The sequence below is a fragment of the Monodon monoceros genome, unplaced genomic scaffold, assembly GCF_005190385.1.
Source record: "Monodon monoceros isolate NGI ecotype Baffin Bay Population unplaced genomic scaffold, NGI_Narwhal_1 Super_Scaffold_7, whole genome shotgun sequence".
Taxonomy (NCBI): domain Eukaryota; kingdom Metazoa; phylum Chordata; class Mammalia; order Artiodactyla; family Monodontidae; genus Monodon; species Monodon monoceros.
The window spans coordinates 26,017,846-26,038,240 of record NW_021703784.1 but is presented as its reverse complement, the minus strand read 5'-3'; the positions used below and the strand labels follow the sequence as shown (position 1 = coordinate 26,038,240).

General features: G+C 37.4%; 1 protein-coding gene across 7 annotated transcripts in view; it reads right to left on the bottom strand.

The window, feature by feature from the left end:
- MSANTD4 (Myb/SANT DNA binding domain containing 4 with coiled-coils) overlaps window positions 1-17,607 on the bottom strand; it is a 57,362-nt gene extending 39,755 nt beyond the window's left edge. For 5 of the 7 annotated variants that reach the window (XR_003791459.1, XR_003791456.1, XR_003791458.1 and 2 more), the window contains exons 1-3: window positions 6,673-7,290; window positions 3,793-6,324; window positions 2,737-2,883 (exon numbers count right to left, since the gene is read on the bottom strand). Coding sequence is in view for 1 of the 7 variants with exons in the window: in XM_029208116.1 (XP_029063949.1) it covers window positions 5,749-6,324; window positions 6,673-7,134 (1,038 nt within the window). In the remaining 6 variants the exon portion in view is untranslated. Of the gene's footprint in view, window positions 1-2,336; window positions 2,884-3,792; window positions 6,325-6,672; window positions 7,291-17,581 lie in introns of those variants that run through there. The other 2 variants (XR_003791455.1, XM_029208116.1) reach the window with 2 other exon arrangements.
- Window positions 17,608-20,395: the final 2,788 nt, after the last annotated feature.

The following is a 20,395-nucleotide window of genomic DNA, read 5'->3' as shown; positions in this document are numbered from 1 at the left end:
AGGCAGGGAGGGACAGGCTAACTCTACTTTTTATGCAAATACAATTGGGTTTATAATCAGGACTGCTCTTATCTATAAAGCTGCTAACACCCGAGCCTTGAAAAGGAAAGATGAACACCAGCTGCCAGGCCTTTAGTTGTACAAGAAGGTCTGAACGATGAGAACCCTTTTTCTGGACTGGTTCCATAGATGCTTTGTCCCTGAAGTTAGAAAGTATCTTGTCAGGAAGGGACTGTTTTTTAAAGTTATTTTGCTATTGGACAATGCCCCTGGCCACCCAGAGCCCCATAAGTTCAACATCAAAGGCATCAAAGTGATCTACTTCCCCCAAAACACAACATCTCTAATTCAGCCTCTAGATCAGGGGGTCATAAGGACCTTTAAGGCTCATTACATATGGTACTCTATGGAAAGGACTATCAACACAATGGAAGAGAACCCTGACAGAACATCATGAAAGTCTGGAAGGATTACACCATTGAAGATGTCATGGTTATTTTAGAAAAAGCCGTGAAAGCCATTAAGCCTGGAACTGTAAATTCCTGTTGGAGAAAACTGTGTCCAGTTGTGTTACATGACATCACAGGACTTATGATAGAGCCAATCAAGGAAATCATAAAAGAGACTGTGGACATGACAAAAAAAGGTGGGGGGTGAGGGAAGGGTTTCAAGATATGGATCTTGGAGAGACTCAAGAGCTGATAGACACCACAACCAGAGGAATTAACAGAAGACCACTTGATGAAGATGAGTGCTTTCAAACCAGATGATGAGGAAGAGATGTAACAGAAGCAGTGCCAGAAAACAAATTGACATTAGATAATCTGGTAGAAGGGTTCCAATTATGCAACACTGCATTTGACTTCTTTTACAACATGGACCATTCTGATATGGGCACCAAAACTAAAGCAAATAGTGGAAGGTTTGGTCCCATGTTAAAACATTTCTAGAGAAATGAAAAAGCAAAAAAGACAGAAATTACAATGTATTTCCATAAAGTTACACTGAGTGTGCCTGCCTCTCCTGTCTCCCCTTCTACCTCCTCCACCTCTTCTGCCTCTGCCACCGCAAGATCAACTCCTTCTCTTCCTCCTCCTCCTCAGCCTACTTGAGGTGAAGACTATGAGGATGAAGGTCTTTATGATGATCCACTTCCACTTAATGAATAGTAAATAATCACTATGCTGTACTGTTAATAAACTTATCTGTTGTGTTTGTGTGTCTGCATGTGAAAATATAATAACTGTACAGCAAGAACTGTATGAGACATTTTTGTGTCACAGTCATTATCACCTAAGTATTCACTGTGTAGAACATCATGTGCAAGACTTGTATATAAGTGGAAAGCCTATCCTTATATAGGAATAAGGTGAGTGATATTTAATATAAGATTAGTAATGTGTTAGTTTTCTTGCTATTTTATAACTTGTTTTCAAAGTATTACATTACTGTACAGTACATCTGTCTCATAATTGGAGAAACAGTATCAGCCTATCATCACAATGATTTTTTTAAATGTAACAATGTTTCCAATACTCTATAATGAATATGACTGTATACTATATTTCATAAAAATTTTTGTAACGATTCATTCATTAGTGTATAGGCTAGGCTACCATAAATTAATTATATTGATTACACTAGGCTACCATAAAGCAATCATACTGCTGCTCCTTTATTATCAATGCATGAAGCATTATACCTGTAAATAAATGAATTTTTCACATTTTATTCATTTTTGATGTCTAGTGTAATACATATAACATCTACTGTGTTTTGTATCATATAACACAATATTGATGTAGATACTGCCAAGACAGACAATTCATCTTGTAAATAGACGATGTAAACTTACGGTATAAATACAATATGGCACTGTAAATGTGTTTTCTCTTTCTCATGATTTTCTTAATAACATTTTCTTTTCTGTAGCTTACTCCGTTTTAAGAATACAGAATGTAATACATATGCAAAATATGTGTTAACTGTTTACGTTATCAGTAAGGCTTCCAGTCAAGAATAGGTTATTAGTAGTTAAGTTTTCAGGGAGTCAAAAGTTACATGCAGATTTTCAACTGCATAGGGGGGTCAGTGCCCCTAACCCCCACATTGTTCAGTGGGTCACCTGTATTTAAAAAATTAATTTATTTGGGGGGAAGTATAATGTTAAAACAAATGTAGAGCAACCCAGTGAAAACAATTTTGATTTCAAAACAAAAAAAAAGTTAAGGAGAGGTAGGAAAGGTAGCTACCAATTTAAAACAAAATATTCTGGAAGCACTATGATCTGTTTTTATTTTCAGGATAGAAGTGACAAAGCATGAAGAGGTAGAAAAATGAAAAGAGGAAGCAAAGTAATAAAAAATGGACAAATTAGGTAGAAAAAAGAAGTTAAGCAAAAATTCTCTTCAATCACAAAGACTATAGTGTTTATAAACAAATTTATGGCTCCTTCCTTCTTCTAAATCAGCATCCTTACAAAAGGGATGAAGGTGTTCCTCATGATCAGGATGACAATATAATTTAATGCCCATATTGGGGTATTTCTACCTAGGACAAATGCTAAACCAGATAAGCTACCAATACCACTGGTATAATCAGGAGTATCCCAGGCAAACCAAAATGACTGTGTAGTAGATTATGAGAATGAACACAATTCCTCACCCCTCTCTGTATCCCCATTTTTTGCAAAGACTTTACAGCTCCTCATATCAAGAGGTGGACTCGATTCCCCACCTGTCAACTCTGGTCTGACCCGACGATTTGTTTTTGGCCAGTATCGTGCAGCAGAAGTGAAGTGCCAGTCCTGAGCCTTGACCTCAAGACACTTTGAGAATCACTTCTTTCGCTCTTGAACTCCTGCCATCGCCATTAAAACAAATCCTGTTAAAGGATTAAACACCATCAGGAGAGCTAAGACAACCCTCCACCCCAAACCAATATCCAGTTAACACCCCCAGAAGCTGAAGAGCCTAGCTAACCTGCAGCTGACCATGAGAACCCAGCCAAGATCAGAACCACCCAACTGAGCTCAGCCTAATTGCCTCTAAAATCATAAGCAACATGAGCCACTGTTTTGGAGTGGTTTGTTACACAGAAATAACCAAAATGACTCACTCCCAGTGTGCCTACCACTTCAGAAATGCAGCAATGAAGTTTCCTACTATAGTGACCCAACCCAATCCATCTATACCTGGGGCAGGGTTAAGAAACCCAAGGCTCCTCAACCAAAGCCCTGGAAGATATTAAGCTGATGCTTTTTTTTTTTAAGTCTCTTACTTATAGTAACCAAGAATGCTCCATCCATAAATAATATTGGCTATCTTCAATGCTTACTTCTAGGAAATTAACATCTATTGATCTTAAATGTAACACTAATATCAACTTGCCTTTAAAATAGCCTATTATAGTCTCGATACCATTTTATTAACAAAAAAAGAACTATGAAGCATAGGCAGAGCAGATATCATTACGCTCATTTTACACTTGAGGAAATCAAATCACAGAGTAAATTAAATGACTTTCACAAGTAGCAAGTGACCAAGCTACAATACTTATAACTACACCTACAAACTTTCAATACTTCTTCTTCTTAGAGCTCTTATGCTAAAATCTTGGGTCAGTATTGGCATATCATTTTTCAAGTATTCTGAGGCACTATTTCCTTTCTTATAAAAGTAGGGCTAACATGACTTAGCTCAGGATTGTTTTGAGAAACAAATAAAATAATGTATAAAAAAGCACATAGCACAATGTCTAACACAAATGTTTAGGCCCCTTTCCCCCACTCACCATGATAAAGCTCTTTTCCAGGCTTCACAACCTCAACCCTCATCACTGAGCATCACTTGAAATGATAAACGTTCACATAGTTAGTATAGGCAAATTTTATTTTTATGGCAGAAGCATTTATTTCAGTTATAGAAAAATAACACTATTTCAAAGTCAAGGTAACTAAGAAGAAGTATATTTTTTCCTTATATACCCATACTCAAATGTCACATATGGTTTCAAGACATTCTTAAATTAACAAGGACCAAATGCAGAATCAAGGTAGTACCTGTCAATAGAAGAGATATACTAAGGCTACATATCAGCTCTGGAAATGGGAAAATACAAAGTGATCTCGTGCAGTGATTCTCAACTTTAGTGTGCATTAGAATCACCTGGAGTGTGGAATAAATACCTTCAGGGGACTGAAGGCAAATCACCAAATTAAGCAAGCCCTTGGTCTCAGAATAAATACCAAAGGGACTAAAGATACATACTTTGTTGCACAGGGAGGGGCAAAGACAAAATACATCATGATATATGAAATTAGCCATTTACACACTGTATGACTTCTAAGCCTCAGATTCAGGAATAATAATAGATACTACTCTCAGTTTTCTACAGATTAGGTCAGGTAGTGTGCAGTGATTCCCTAATTCAAAACACACAGCTACTATCATTATTTCATCACCATCATCATTACTATTGGATACAAGGACATTCTCCCCCCACCCCCACTCCCAGTTCCAAACAGCTATTATCTATTTTAAAAATCAAATTACCACTTACCGAGTTCAAGCTCATTGACTACGGGTACCATTTTTAAATTGGTAACATTTTTACTAGCTTCAACCACTTACATTAAGATTTCAGTACATGGCTGAAATGAAAATTTTTGTCTAAACTAAGACAATGGAGTCAAAGAAGGGTAACTAACTAAAGCTTAAAAAGTGTGCGTGGTATCTAAAGCATCAATAGCTAGACGAATGAACTGCTTTTCAAAGTGACCCACTTTAGACAATCTCTGATGTTCCCTACAGTTTTCTGACTCACGTTATTTACAGATGGAAACATAAGAATAAAATACCTATAATCTTCATTACTTTCTATATTCAATATACTACACAGTAATGTTTCATAGTTAAAGTTCTGGGCCATTTAAGTAACTCCCACATAAATATCTGAGGTTTTAATATTCTGAAACTGAAACAAAGCTGAAGAGGTGCTCAGTCAGGCTAGGACAGGGTTTCTCAACCTCAGCAATGTTGACATTTTGGGTTGGATCATTCTTTTTTGTGGGGGACTGTCCTGTGCATTGCAGGATATAGGCATCCCTGGTCTCTCCTTACTACATGCCAGTAGCAACGTGCCCCACTGCCCAGTTTTGACAACCAAAAATGTCTCCAGACACTGCCAAATATCTTCTGGGAGCCAAAGTTACCCCCAGTTGAGAACTATTGAGCTAGAATTTTACAGACATAATTGTAAACTCTGAGTGCACAGATTAGACAAGACTATGTAATTTTACTAATTTAAAGAGTATAGCACAATAGTTTTTGCTATACTGTTTATGCAAGGGCACATAGTTTCTATACAATATACTACTTAAGCATATAATTACCCACAAATAACTTTTTCCTATTGAAAACACTAATTTTTTTTTTTTTTTGCGGTACGCAGGCCTCTCACTGTTGTGGCCTCTCCCGTTGTGGAGCACAGGCTCCAGACGCGCAGGACCAGCGGCCATGGCTCACGGGCCCAGCCGCTCCGCGGCATGTGGGATCTTCCCGGACCGGGGCACAAACCTGTGTCCCCTGCATCGGCAGGTGGACTCTCAACCACTGCGCCACCAGGGAAGCCCTGAAAATACTAATACTAAACAGGAAAAAAAAAAAAAATACAGCTAATCCTGCTACCGTTTTTATATTATCTAAGTCTGTGGTTTACAAACGATCGATAAATGGAGATCTAGATAGATCACTGCAAGTGTCCTTCCTTCTGCATTCGTAGTCTCTCTTTCTCTACTTGTAAGCGCTCCTTTTCAATCTGCAGCTTCTCTGATTCAAATTTTAAAAACTGCAGCCTATCTTTTTCCAGTTGCAAGCGTTCTCTCTCAAGTTTTAACTTCTCTGTCTCTATATCCTGTGGTTGATATATGGACTTTTCTCCTTGACCAAGTTCATTTTCCAAAGATGGTTTCTCTGAGGTGACTATCTGTAACCTCAACCTCTCTCTTTCAATCTGCAGCCGCTCCTTCTCCAGCTGAAGCCGCTCATGCTCCATGTCTAACTGTCGCAGCCTCTCTTTCTCAATCTGTAGGCGTTCCTTCTCTACCTGCAGTCTTTCAGCCTCAATATCAAGCCGTCGTTTTTCCAATTCTAGTTTCTGTTTCTCTATGTTTACAAGCAAATGGGGCTCATCATATGCAGACCTAGATGGTGTTGAATTCAGAGTAAAAAACTCATCAATGTGGGGGAAATCAGGAAGTTCACTTTCCCTCCTGGAATCTGGTATGACTGATGACAACATTTCTTCTTCCTCTTCAATCTCAAACTAAAAGAGAAAAGTAGTTCTCAGTATTTATTTATACTTCATGGTTGTTAATTTGTCTAAGAATTTCTTAAAAGCTTTCTGTATTGTTTGAGCACACAAACCCATTTACTTTGAATTTTGAAAAATATTTACTATTACCTGACATCATTAATATATATAATTAAGAGAAGTATATTTAGGTGAGAAGAAAGAGATTGATATTAAGATGGAAAAAAATGGAATGACTTTGTTATGTACTATTTTTAAGTTAGCCTGAAAATCTGGGAATTTAACTGTTCCTGGTCTATAATAAACTTTCATATCAGAAATGGAGAAATAAAAAGAGGGTTCACACAGGCTAATACTTACTTCAGGACTCTGTGGATCTCTTTCTTCCTCTTCCACTTTGACCTCAGTTAAGGATCCACCTGCATCCCTGAAATCTGCCACATTTTGCCAATCAAAATTTGTATCATTTCGGAATCCAATCTTTTCATCTATCTCTTCAGTGAGAGAATCATCTAAATCGGATGTGGGAAGGGGAAACCCCGAACCAACTAGCTTAATGTTCGCCTTCATCCTCTTTCTCTTCATAAGTGCTCGCCAGTCAAGGTACCTCCTTTTCACTTCTGTCCCTGTTCTCTGTTCTCCTTCTCCTACAGCATTCACACACTGTGCAATCTCCTCCCAAGCCATTCGCTTCATCACATTAATTGTTGTATTGAGCTGCTTGGAAAAAATGACTTCTTTCCTTTTTGTAATTTCTTTCAAAAGGGTCTGAGTTTCTTGTACACTGAAATTGCTTTTCCTTTTCCTTTTCAGTTGCTTCATTTTCTAACTTAAATGCAGTTTTTACAGTAAGAAAAGATGTAAAAAGAATTCTGAGGAATGCTACGAAGTACACAAATCAAGGACAATTCCTTGTTAGTACTTTGTTTAAATCAGAGTTTTCCATTCATCCAATAGCACAGGCAGGATGGATGATTCCTAAAGAGAAAAAAGTAAAAATCAATCAACCTGCAACTTCTGCAATGTACTTCAACCCAATAAGCTATATAATTAAAAAAACAAAAGACCTCTAAATATGGCTCAAAACTGACTATATTTGTCTCTCTGCCAGCATTACCACAGTCCAAGATACCGTTTTCTCTCACCTAGGCTGCTGTAATGGTTCCGAACTAATTGACAGTATTCACTCTTGACTTGCTCCCTACTTCTACTCTACTCTCCCAAATTCATCCTTTCTACTCTAACTACAAAGGCCTTCTTTCAGTCACCCATTCTTGTCAGTCCCTTTCCCAGTTTAGGGCTTCTGCACATGCTGTTCCCTCTGCCTAGGAAATGGATTGTTCCCTGCCTAGCCTACTTAATTCCTCCTCATCCTTCAACTTGCAGATTAGACATCTGCTCCTCAGTGATGCCTTTGCTGACAAGTCAAATTACTCCTTGTCTTCATCTAAATGTTACACTTGTGCTAACATACAACTAAGAATGTCTCTCCCATTTCAACAGAAGTTTCATGAGGACAGCAACATTTCTACTCACCATGATGTCCCCAGAGTCTAGCAGAGATCCTGGCATATGGCAGGCATACCATAAACTTTTTGAATGAATAAATGAGTCAACCTGCCAAAATGACCATTAGTTTGGGATGTCAAAAAGCAAAAAAATTTAGACTCTGAAAGAGGGTGTACCTGAAACTTGTTAGAAAGGTAAACTTTTCAGGCCCCACCCCAGACCATTTGAATAGGGAACTCTGGGGGCAAAATCCAGCAATGTGTGTTTCAATAAGCCTTCCAGATGACTCTAATACATGCTAAAGTTTGAAAACCATGGGGCTGACTCACACCAGTGAAACAAATGCTTTACACACCTGATTCTCTTACAGACTCTGATTTCGAGTCTTATAAATAGTGCATCTGTTTGGTGGAATCTAAAGCACATCCAAATCCTCAATACAATAGCTGGGAAATGTAGTTTTTCTGCTATCTAGCCTTTGCATTATGGGAAGGCACACTAGCAAACTGGAAAAGATGTTGAATGGGTCTTTTTCTTGGAAAAGAGATTTTTAAAAGTATGTAATGGGGACAAGGGCTCAGAAAGAGTAAGGGATATATAAACAAACCATGGTTTATGACTTCTAATTCACATACTGATCACTGCTACAGAGCCGATTTTTTTCCCTTGCTTACAAAATGAGAGGGTTGGGATGAGGCTGTTAAGGTCCACATTTCCTGCCAATACAAAGAAAAAAATACCAAATATCCATTAAGTTCCATGTCCTGTCATTTAATCCCCACCACAGCACTGAATGCGAGATACCATCATTTGCATTTGTATTTACACAAGATTCAGGCAAATTGAATAATTTGCACATTACATGGCTAGTTAAATGACCGAACTTGGATATAAATTCAGGCTCCCTTAGGCCACATCTCCTTCCACTTTATTAGCAGCTTGTGATAGCTAAATCTTAGAAATGTGTTGCTAAGTTTTGAGATGCCTTTTAGTAGAAAATTTTCAGAAAGAACAGATCCTTATCTATGTGGAAGGTTTGGATAAAGTTCTGTATATAGGCAGAAAAACTCTCCAAAGTTTCAACCAGTTATGTTTCACTCTACCATGGTTTCTTCTCTTAAAAACTTTAATATCTGCCAGTTTAAAATTTTTATTAGAGTGAAAAATTTTTCCCTTGTAATTAAAAATATAAATAGTATTTTCTACTGAAGCAAAAATACAGCAACTGAGTAAGGCTAACTAAATTTAATCAGAAAATGGACTAATCTTTTCTATCACTGTTTGAGCCTCTTCTCTCTAGGACTTAAAAGTGGATGCAAATCCCTTATTTCTAAACTCTAATAAAAAGGTAATTTTTATTAAGATTTCACTAAACTTCTATGCATTTTTTCCTTTTCAAGTTTCCAGTAATCTTTTTCAACTGTGTATCTAATAACATCATCAAAAACATACCCACCACTACGTCGTTTTGTTTCTAACCTCTGATGTAGAATAGCCATCTTCTGAACTGCCACTTGCTGCTGAAATGGACACTAGAGAGAACTAAAAGTTCAAAAGAGTAGAAAATAAACTCTCAAGAAATCATTGTCAATTTCATACCTCCACAAAAAGGGCAAAGCATGCAAAAACAAAAAAAGATTGCAGCAAACTATGCCTAAAGCAGACTTCCAAAATTTCTTGAGACATTTAATAATAAAATTGAAATCCACTAAATAAGAATGTATAATCAGTGGCAGCATTTTTGATCTTGCCCTAGGCAAATCCTGCCTTTATAGTCAAATATAAGCCTCTTGTCACTAGAATATAAGCAAACATATTCATACAAAAACCATAATTCAAAAAGAGACGTGTACCACAATGTTCACTGCAGCACTATTTACAATAACCAGGACATGGAAGCAACGTAAGTGTCCATCAACAGATAAATGGATAAAGAAGATGTGGCACATATATACAATAGAATATTACTCAGCCATAAAAAGAAACGAAATTGAGTTATTTGTAGTGAGGTGGATGGACCCAGAGTCCGTCATACAGAGTGAAGTAAGTCAGAAAGAGAAAAACAAATACCGTATGCTAACACGTATCTGTGGAATCTAAAAAAAAAAAAAAAATAGTACTGATGAACCTAGTGGCAGGGCAGGAATAAAGATACAGACATAGAGAATGGACTTGAGGACATGGGGCAGGAGGGGGAAGCTGGGATGAAGTGAGAGTAGCATCGACATATATACACTACCGAATGTAAAATAGTTAGCTAGTGGGAAGCAGCAGCATAGCAAAGGGAGATCAGCTCAGTGCTTTGCAATGACCTAGAGGGGTGGGTGGGATAGGGAGGATGGGACGGAGGCTCAAGAGGGAGGGGATATGGGGACATATGTATGCATATGGCTGATTCACTTTGTTGTACAACAGAAACTAACACAGTATTGTGAAGCAATTATACTCCACAAAAGATCTATTAAAAAAAATATATCATCAAAAGAGGTAGTGTAGTGTAATGGTTATGAGCACACGTTCTGCAGTCAGACTGCCTGGGTTAGAATCCTGACTCTGCCACTTCCTAGCTGTGTGGCCTAATTTAAATTCCCTATGTGCAATTCCACTTGTAAAATAATATTATTACTTCATAGAGATACTGTAAGGATTAAAGGTTTTAGTAAAATATGGAATAGTTCCTGGAACACAGTTAGCAAATTAGGTTCACTATTATTGCACGAAAGGCAAATCTTTAAATAATTTTGACATAGGAAACAGAAAGGGCACAATAATATTGGTATTGTTCTAGTTCGTAGGTCAAGTGGTAGGTCTGTGGGTCTTTATCATTAAGCTTTATAACATTAGTGGTATATTGGAGCCTGTTGATGTGAGCTGGCAAAGGTCATTGTGCACATCTCTTCCCAACTCCACATTCAGTAATGTCATATTTGGAAATAGAAACTGGCCAAGATGGCAGTATTTACAACATAGAACTGGATAAATGTTACAAACTAGAACATTTTTCTTTTGAGTGGTCAGGGAGTTAGTTTACTAGCACACTTAAAGCTACATGATTTTTGCATATTTCAAATACTACCTAATAAAAATTAAGAAAATGCAATGTTTTAACATCTGATCCCACAACAGTTTAGTGAACATTCTAGAAGACTTGCAATTTCAGAGGATCACATTTAATTAGCACTGACCTAACATTCCTTATGTAATTCAAGTTATCAATTGGGCTGGGCAAGTATTCTGCTTTTCTCTAGAGGCAACTGAAGAATACTCATGAAATACTATATTTATAAGCAACACAAAAAAGGAACTGAACCTAACTGATTTACACATTATTAAACCAGCCCAAATATACTTCTCTTTAGTACCTATGTTGCGGTTGTGGCATATTTCAAGGAATTACTGCAGTCAAACTTGACTTTCTCCTTCCTCTACCATTTGCTCCACCCCTATGAGGAGCTGGAAGATGGTAGCCCACCTGCTCCAAAGGCAGTATCCTGAACACGTAACACTGTGCCTAACAAACAGAAGGAGGTAAAAATACAACTTAAAATAAGGCAGTGATTGAGGGATGGGAAAAAGAGCAGAAAAAGAAATGGAAAATAACTCAAGTAAGGTCAGCTAGCAAAACTGAAACTGCTATGGGCAAAGCGTATGTTTAAAAGGAAAAGGCAGCTCAAGTCAACATAGGCAAGAAGCAGTTTATGAGATTAAGTGAAGACTTTAGATAAACTACCTACCCTATAACTATGCCAAAGAATATAACAGTTAACAAGTTATACAAAATTCTGAAAGGAAATTTTAAATAAATAGGCTATGTTACTACTTAGGCAGTATGAACCAATGATGAGCAGGTTATCAAAGACATATTTAAAAAATGAAATCAGCAGGTCAGATGTCCTTAAAAATAGAACAGATTGCTAAAGTTACATCAAATTCCATATCAAATTACTTACAATGCATTAAGGAAGACTTTTTGTTTCCAAAAGATACAGAATGTTTCAGACCATTTAAATAGCTTCTTGAACCATTTAAAAAGCACTGTCATATTTAAGAGGTAGAAGCATGGTAAAAATACAAATATTCATCAATAAGGGATTAGATGAATAAGCTATACTACAGCTACATAATGGAATATGATGCCCAATCAGAGTATGAATATGGCTTAGCACAACATTTTACTATGTTAATGCAAGCCAACAAAACCAGAAAAGGAATGTGTACATATGTCTATGTGTGTGTACATACTCACAGAAGCTCAGTTTTCAACTTAGGAACATTTATAGACAGAACATGCTATGCTCTACAACAGGTTCACTCACTCTGTCCACCACCAACCACCAGTTCTAGGGATCATGTATACAGTCATTTGTCTCAATCATAGAGCTGTTTGTTTGCCTAGAGCACATCTGTTTCATTTTACTTTGAGGTGATTAACATTATATTAAAAATATATTTATGAGGGATTTTTATTACAGAAAAATACACTTTTTAAAGTTCCATAAACCCAATACCCACAAATCTCTGTTGACTTAAAAAAAAAAACAGTAAAATACATAGATATGGTTAGAGAACCTAAATAAAGCAACAAAATTAAGTGAAAATCTCTCTCTATCACCAGTGTAATTGATATTAATAATTTCTTGAGATGTTTTCCAGAAAATCATATGAATATAAAAGTACATATGTATTTATGAAACATTATATATTACACATATTACATGAATGCATATTAATTCCATTCATTAATTTAAAAAGCAGTGACTGGGCTTCCCTGGTGGCGCAGTGGTTGAGAGTCCGCCTGCCGATGCAGGGGACACGGGTTCATGCCCCGGTCCGGGAAGGTCCCACATGCCGCGGAGCGGCTGGGCCCGTGAGCCATGGCCACTTGAGCCTGCGCATCCGGAGCCTGTGCTCCGCAACGGGAGAGGCCACAACAGCGAGAGGCCTGCGTACCACAAAAAAAAAAAAAAAAGCAGTGACTGTTGAAGATGTTGAGATGTAAAATTATAAGAAAATGAAAGGAAAATTGAAAACAGAAAAATGAGGTGTATATGAATGATTCTAAAGGACAAATGAAGAGACAAAGAGGAAATCATGAATGTAAAAACTTACCACCCTCTACAATGAAAAATAATCAACAAAAAATGAAGAAAAATTATGAAATTGAAAAAATTCTAAAGATGTTGTCTCTCAAACCTTATGTATTTGAATCATCTGGAGCGCTTATTAAAATGAGATTCTGATTCAGTAGGTCTGGAGTGGGACCAGTGATTCTACATTTCTGACAGATTCCCAAATGATGCCAATGTTGCTGGTCCTTGGACTACACCAATAGAAATAGGGATCCACACATGTAATTTAAAATCTTCTAGTAGCCTCAGAAAAGCAAAAATGAAACAAAACCAAAGAAAGTGTAGAATTAATTTTAACATATTTAACCCCATAAGTTCAATATATTATCTTTCCAATATATGGTCGATGTAAAAATGATTAATGAGGGAGTTTCCATTCTTGTTTTGCTACTAAGTCTTTGAATCTAGTGTATATTTTACAGTTAGAGCACATCTCATTTTGTACTAAACACATTCTAAGAACTCAATAGCATATATTAGTACAGATCTACAGCACATCAAAATCACCTAGGGAGCTTTTAAAAAATACTTATAACCAGTCCCTATCTCTGAGCAATTAAAACAATCTTAAAATACTGCTAGGCATTGGGAGTTTAAAAAGTGCTCTAGCAGATATTAAGCATTCTCAACACATACACACACACAAGAGTTAACTATGTGAGATGATGGATGTGTTAATTATCTCTATCTTGGTAATCATTCCATAATGTATTATGTATATCGATCATCATGCTGTATATTTTAAACATATACAATTATATTTACCAATGATTCTTCAATAAAGTTAAAAAAAATCTTCTCCAGGTGATTCTCATTTGCAGCCAGGATTGAGAAGCACCCCGCTAGAGAATCAGTGTTAAAAGTCTACTTGCTCAAATGTGTACTGAGAGGCAAGATGGAGTGCAAATGTTGTAGCTGCTAAGAAATTTCCCTTCAGAGATCATTAAGGCTTCATCTGCCACAAGACTTACAACAACAGACAAAGCTGGACTCTTTTCGGAAAAATATGCCCAGGAGAAAGTCATGTTAGGTGGAAGAGGAATATGTCTAATTGTAAGAACCGATTCACACTCCTATGTGCTGGGAATACATCAAAGGAATACAAGCTAAGTCAATTTAGACTTAAGGAGAAATGGACTGCTCTCTTTAGATAACCAAACTTTCTTTTAAGTCTTTAGACAGCTACCCATATCTTTATTAGAATTAGGACTGAACTAGGAGTATACACTGGAAACATCCATTAAGATTGAGTGATTAAGACACAATGATTCATTCAACAAATATGTATTGAGTGCTTAAAACCTTTCAAAGGATTTGTACACATTTCGGAGGTAAATTTACTCTCCCTAGTCTTACTCTCTCTCTCCCTATTACAAACCCTGAGTCCTACCTATATATCTTCGTATCTACCTTTGCCAATTTTATCATCTCCAATACTAACCCCAGACATACTTTCCCAACCCACCCTCTCCAATACACGTCAGTATGGGCACACACAGTATGTCATTCTGAAATTCCTCTAAATTCTAGACCAGTGCTGTCCCATACAAATATAATGAGAGTCACATATATAATTTTAAATCTTCTAGTAGCCACATTAAAAAAAGTAAAGAGAAACAGGTAAAAATTAATTACGATATATTTTATTTAAATATACCAAAATATTATTACTTCAATATTTAAACAATATAAAAACAATCGAGACATTTTACATTCTTTTTTTCTACTAAGTCTTCAAAATCCAGTGAGTATTTTGGACTAGCCATACTTCAAGTGCTCAATAGCAATATATGCCTATTGGCTACTGTATTGGACAGCCCAGTTCTAGCTTTCATGACCCCTACCTTAGGACTATCATACATGTATTCCTTTGGTACATGCTCCCAATTCCCATGGTCTTTGCTCTTTTATCTGGCCAGTGACTATTCATCCTCAGCACCTTCATTGTTCCATTAATCTAAATCTAATATCCCTGCTACATGCTTCCACTATCAGGCTATATTATAATCACTTACTTTACATTAGGCGCAATAAGGGATCAAAGATGAATATATTATTTCTATCAAATAATTTATAATTTAGTAAAACATATACGCATAAAATTTACATGAAAAAATTTTAATGGAGACTGTAAATGTCAAGTTTGAATACGGACTACCTAGGCTTATATATTAATTCCACCACTTAGAAGCTCTGTGATCTTAAGCAAATTACTTAACCTTTTAAACTTATTTCCTAATTTATAAATGGGAAAAATAATGGAATAATACTCACGATGTTTTGAGGATTAAATGAGATAATCCAGTCAAGAAGCTTATAATATGTAGGATATAATAAGCCCTTAACAAATACCAGCTATTATCCATTTCCTAGTATAGTCTAGACATAGTAAGTGAATATTTCTTTACTTGATGAATAATGTGAATGTAAGAAAAGTGCAACAAGAGAAGTTATTAACAAAATACCCTGGGTGTTCAGAAGGAGAAATCTTTGGTGGGATCAAGGGAGGTTGTGAAAAGGAATTAGCGCTTGATTTGGGTCTTAAAAAACAAATATAATAATGAGGGGCAGTAATAAATGGCAGAAGTATCAGGAATCAAAGTTGGATAGCTAGGCTGGGGCCAAATGTCAGCAAATCTTTAATGTTGACTTGTAAGAACTTATTCTTTGCTAAAAAACTTACTATAAGAGGCAAATATATCTGTGAAAATTCATATATTTTTGAAATTCAAGCAATATACCTTTTATATGGAGGCAATGTTACTGTAATAATATACAAACTATAACATGCAAAATACAAGTGCATAATAATAAACAATGATTGCAGTTGTCAAGAGAATCCTAATTTAGGCAGAAATCCATAATCAGATTTTGCTGCTCTTAGAGTCTGAGATCAATTTTGTAATGATAAAAATAACAATCCTTTTAAAACTATGCTTGAGTCAATACACTCTTAAAATTTTGGCAGCAGTTGCTTTTATGTGCATATCCTGTTTCCACCCCCCAACAATTTGTAACTCCATATCTCTATCCTACAAAAGCGGTATCCCTTTGTCCCTGACTGTTCTATGCTAAACTGATGAACTATTTCATTGACAAAATGCACTTTATTTATTTTTTAATTTTTTTAAATGTTTGGCCGGGAGGCACGGCTTGCGGAGTCCCCTGACCAGGGAATCTTGGGTCACAGCAGGAAAAGCACGGAACCCTAACCACTAGACTACCAGGGAACTCAACAAAATGCACTTTAACACACATTTTTTACCTCACTGAAACTGACATCAATATGTATCTTAAATTTCCAGTCAGTCATGGCTTAAGTGTGTGAAAATCTTTGACATCTGATTAGTGTTAAGACAGTACCCAAATCAAAGCAAACAAGTTGAAATTTGGTAGCTATGCTTGCATGAAAAGAAACTAAGCTATGTTTCCAGGAATTTCTTTTTTCTCTCTTCTCCTTTACATTTTGGTACTCATGTAACAGCTTAGATTTTCATCATCCATTACCCAATAATTTACTCAAATATTTATCAAACTCCTACTATGTGCCAGGCACATATTCTTGGTGCTGGGGGTAAACACATCACAAAATATGAAAAGATGCCATTTTAGATGTCAAACACTATCCCTTTCATATTGGTTTTCTTCCCTATCTTTACAAAAGAGAATTTAGTAGTTGCAACCTCTAAAAATTCTTAGTTCTTCCATGCCCAATCACAGAGAACAGCCATTTTCCTGAAATCCCATTTCACAATAATTCTTTCCTGGTTGGAAATAGGTATAAGTAGTTCACTTAGGTAATCCTTGTGAAGATGGTGTACCACCAATGGCATATTATACCTGGGCAATTTTTTTCAAGGACTAATACTTAAGAATGAAGTTCCTAAATATTGCATGATAAGACAGAAGTAAGAAGTCTGAGTTAAATCAGGCAGTAAATTCTGGGTCCAAAATTTTTTTTTGGTAAACTCATTAGGCTGTTCAAGAAGAAAAACGTCACAAAATCTACAAACTTCCCCCAACCCCCACCCCAATCATCTTGGAAGTATGCTCCCCACCTCCCACCAACCCCGCACCCTACTGTCGCCACCATATACTTAGAGGAAATTAACCTTCCTGCCGAATAGGATGCTCTTCTCTATAAGCTGTGATAGGTAAATGATTAAAGTTTACTTAAGTATCGCCGGTTATCATATTAATAAAATACCTCTCACTCCCCACCTCTTCCTTTGGAGCAGCCCCCCTTGGGAGAATCCAGGAAGGCTGAATTCCTGGGAGGTCAGTCAGGAGTAGGGGGCGCGCCCATGACTCTGCCACAGAGCAATGGCTGCACCTGGTAGAATGTGGGGCAAACTGGAAGAGTCCCCGCTCCGCATATTAAATTAGAGTCGCGACTGGGCGGCCGAAAAACCTTCGCAGCCTTGTTTCAGCGGCTTGGGCCCTCCCTACCCTCCCAGGTCAGGCGGCAGCTGCGACTGGTATTTCTCCTGAACGTCGTAGTCTGCTACGCCGCAGGGCCAGGTCCAGAGCCGGCAGCGGGGGGGGCAGCTACCTGACGCTGCCACGCTAGCACCCACCGGCCGCGGAGCCTCCACTTCCCTAGCAACCTCCTCCACGACGCAACAGCTCACCTACGACGCTGGCGGAAGCTCCCCACGCTCGCCTCTGGGGTGTGTGGGGGTGGGGTGTCAAAAAGACGCTTCATTAATTCCCCGCCCACTGACTTCGCCCCCCTCCTGCCGCTAAACCATTGGCTGGCGCGGCTGCCGCTCGTTTAATGAGGTTCGTCCATTGGCCCGGAGGATACTGCCATTCTGGCAGAGGGCCCGCCCTAGGTCTTCCTCACAAAGGAAATCGAGTCCCAAACCGTTCCGGGTTAGTGCCCTGGAATTCCGCCCCCTTGTGAGTCCTGGCCTCCCGTTCAAGCTCAGTCTTTGGCGCACGGCTCTGTCAATCAAGAGCTCTAGGAAAGGATTGGCCCCTAGCAATCAGCCCGCAGCCTGTTCAGCAAGATTGGGGCACAGGTTGCTCCGTCCCCGAACTCTACTCCTATCCTGACCCTTACCTGTTAAAAGAGCAAAGAGGAAGTGGGATCCTTGCGTTGCCCTAGCTGGTTCCTAGTCCAGCATCACCTTCTGCTCAGACAAATGTGACCTAGTTTGGCCTCAAAATCATTCCTCTGAGACTGCCCTTGCCAAAGCTCACTGGTGATTTCCTTACGGCTAAATCTAGGCATCACATCTCTGTCCTTATCTTACCTCCTCAAAAAATATTTGACTTGTTGACCTTTCTTCATTTGATTTACATAATGCTTCTCCTGGTTTTCCTCTCAGTCCTCTTCTCTATCCCCTTTGCAGTTGCCTCTTTCGCTGCCATCTCAGGTTACGGTGTTACTAATGGGTCTGTCTTTCCATTGCCTTTGTTCAGGCCTCTATTGAAATCCTGAATTACATCAGTAGCATTCTTACTGGTCTGTCAGTTATCCTGCCAGTACGACTGTAGTCCATTGTTCACACTGTAGCCAAGACAGGCTGCTTAAAGTTCTTTAGTGGAACCGCACTCATCTTATGATAAAGTATAAACTCTTTACAAGAGTTTCTTCTGTTTTTCTCTCAGGCATATCTTTCATCAACATTCCTCCTCTTTCGTTTTCCTTCTTCCTTACTCCAATTACTTCCCTTCTGTCGGTTCCTAGATTTGACAGTGGCCTTGGGACTTAGTTCGCATTGCATTGTTTCCACCTGGAATGATTTCTCCCTGCCTATTCCCTGCTATGCCCAGAATTTGTTTTTAAAGTTGCTTTCTGAAGGAAGCCTTCCTTTCTCTCCATTCACACTACCTCCACTTCCAAGTTGTCCCTCTAATGTAGGTTTGCCAGATAAAAGACAGGATACTCAACTAAGTTTGAAGTTCAGATAAATAACAGATAATTTTTGGTATAACTATGTCGCATTTAATATCTGACATCCTGTATTTTCATTTGCTAAATCTGGCAACCTACTCCAGCATGCTCCCATCATAGTACCTTTCCTCTGACAGCTCTTATCACACATTCTGTGCGGGCAGGTGTTTCTTGTTCACTGCTGAAATTTCTTTGCCTAGCGCAGTGCCTAAAATATAATAGTCGCTCAAAAAATATTTGGTAAATAAATAATGGAATATTCTGGGTGAATCGTGAATACTTGCTCAATATTCCTGGAGGAACTCTCTTCCATAAAATAGAAGTACTTAGGAAATAATGCTCTTTGAAATGTAACAATTAGTGTTTCATATTTTTACCTATGACTTTGTGAAAGAAGCATGTCTATAACTTTGCCTAAGTAGAACAAAAAATTTTTTTTGCTTTTGGAAAAATATAAGAACTTGTATTTTATGTTTTGGGGTTTCGTTTATAGTGGATGTTTTTTGGGTGAGTGTAGTGAAAAGGCAAGAGAACTATCCATCCTTATTATGACCAGACTCTTTCTCTCTGACCCTTTCAGAGTCTGTCTACTACTTGAATCTATTTATTTACTTCAGTAACAGGGTTAAGGCCTAGTAAGTCAGTAAGTATTAGGAACGTTCTGCTTTTATATCATGAACTCTTAAGCTTCCTCCAATTAACCTCAGTCTCCTTGTTGATTGCAAGATCTTTTCCAGATACCCTCACTATTTTTTCTCATCTGTATTTTGTCTGGGTAGACATGGACCAACAAGGGAGAGATGAAAGGTAATCCAAAATGCCTAATATTAGTACCTCATTACCAATCTGATAGTCTGCTTACTGATTTGATTTTTGTAATAGTAATTTCAGGCTAGAGATTTGACCTAACATTTATTCTAGAACTGGGTTGTTCAACTGCAGTAGCCACTTGAACAAGCCTGATGAGCCCTTGAAATGTGGCTATGACAACTGAATAACTGAATTTTAGTTGTGTTTAATTTTAAATTTAAAAACTGATACCCAATTCAGTTACTACATAATGTCTATATATGTTTGGGAAACTTGAGCTTTGTGAATCTACTTTTTCAACTATAAATTTTTTGAAATCTAAGTACAGATTGAATATTTCTGATAAAATTAACATGTGAATTGAGATGTGCTGTAAGTGTAAAGTATATACAGGATTTCAAAGATTTAATATAAAAATGTAAAATGCCTCATTGATCATTTTCATATTGATTATATTGATAAGTTGAAATTATAATATTTTGCATAATTGGATCAAGGAAAAAATATTATTAAACTTAATTTTACCTGTGAATTTTTTACTTTTTAAAATGAGACTAATAGGAAATTTAAACTTATATATGTGGTTGGCATTATATTTCTATTAGACAATGCTGTTCTAGACTGTGCCTGGCCACAATAAGAATATAATTGTTAACAAAAATCTTTCTATTTCATTGCTTATTATTTAACCAAAGGGAAAGAAAAAAATCACTTTTTCTTTCTTCCAAACACA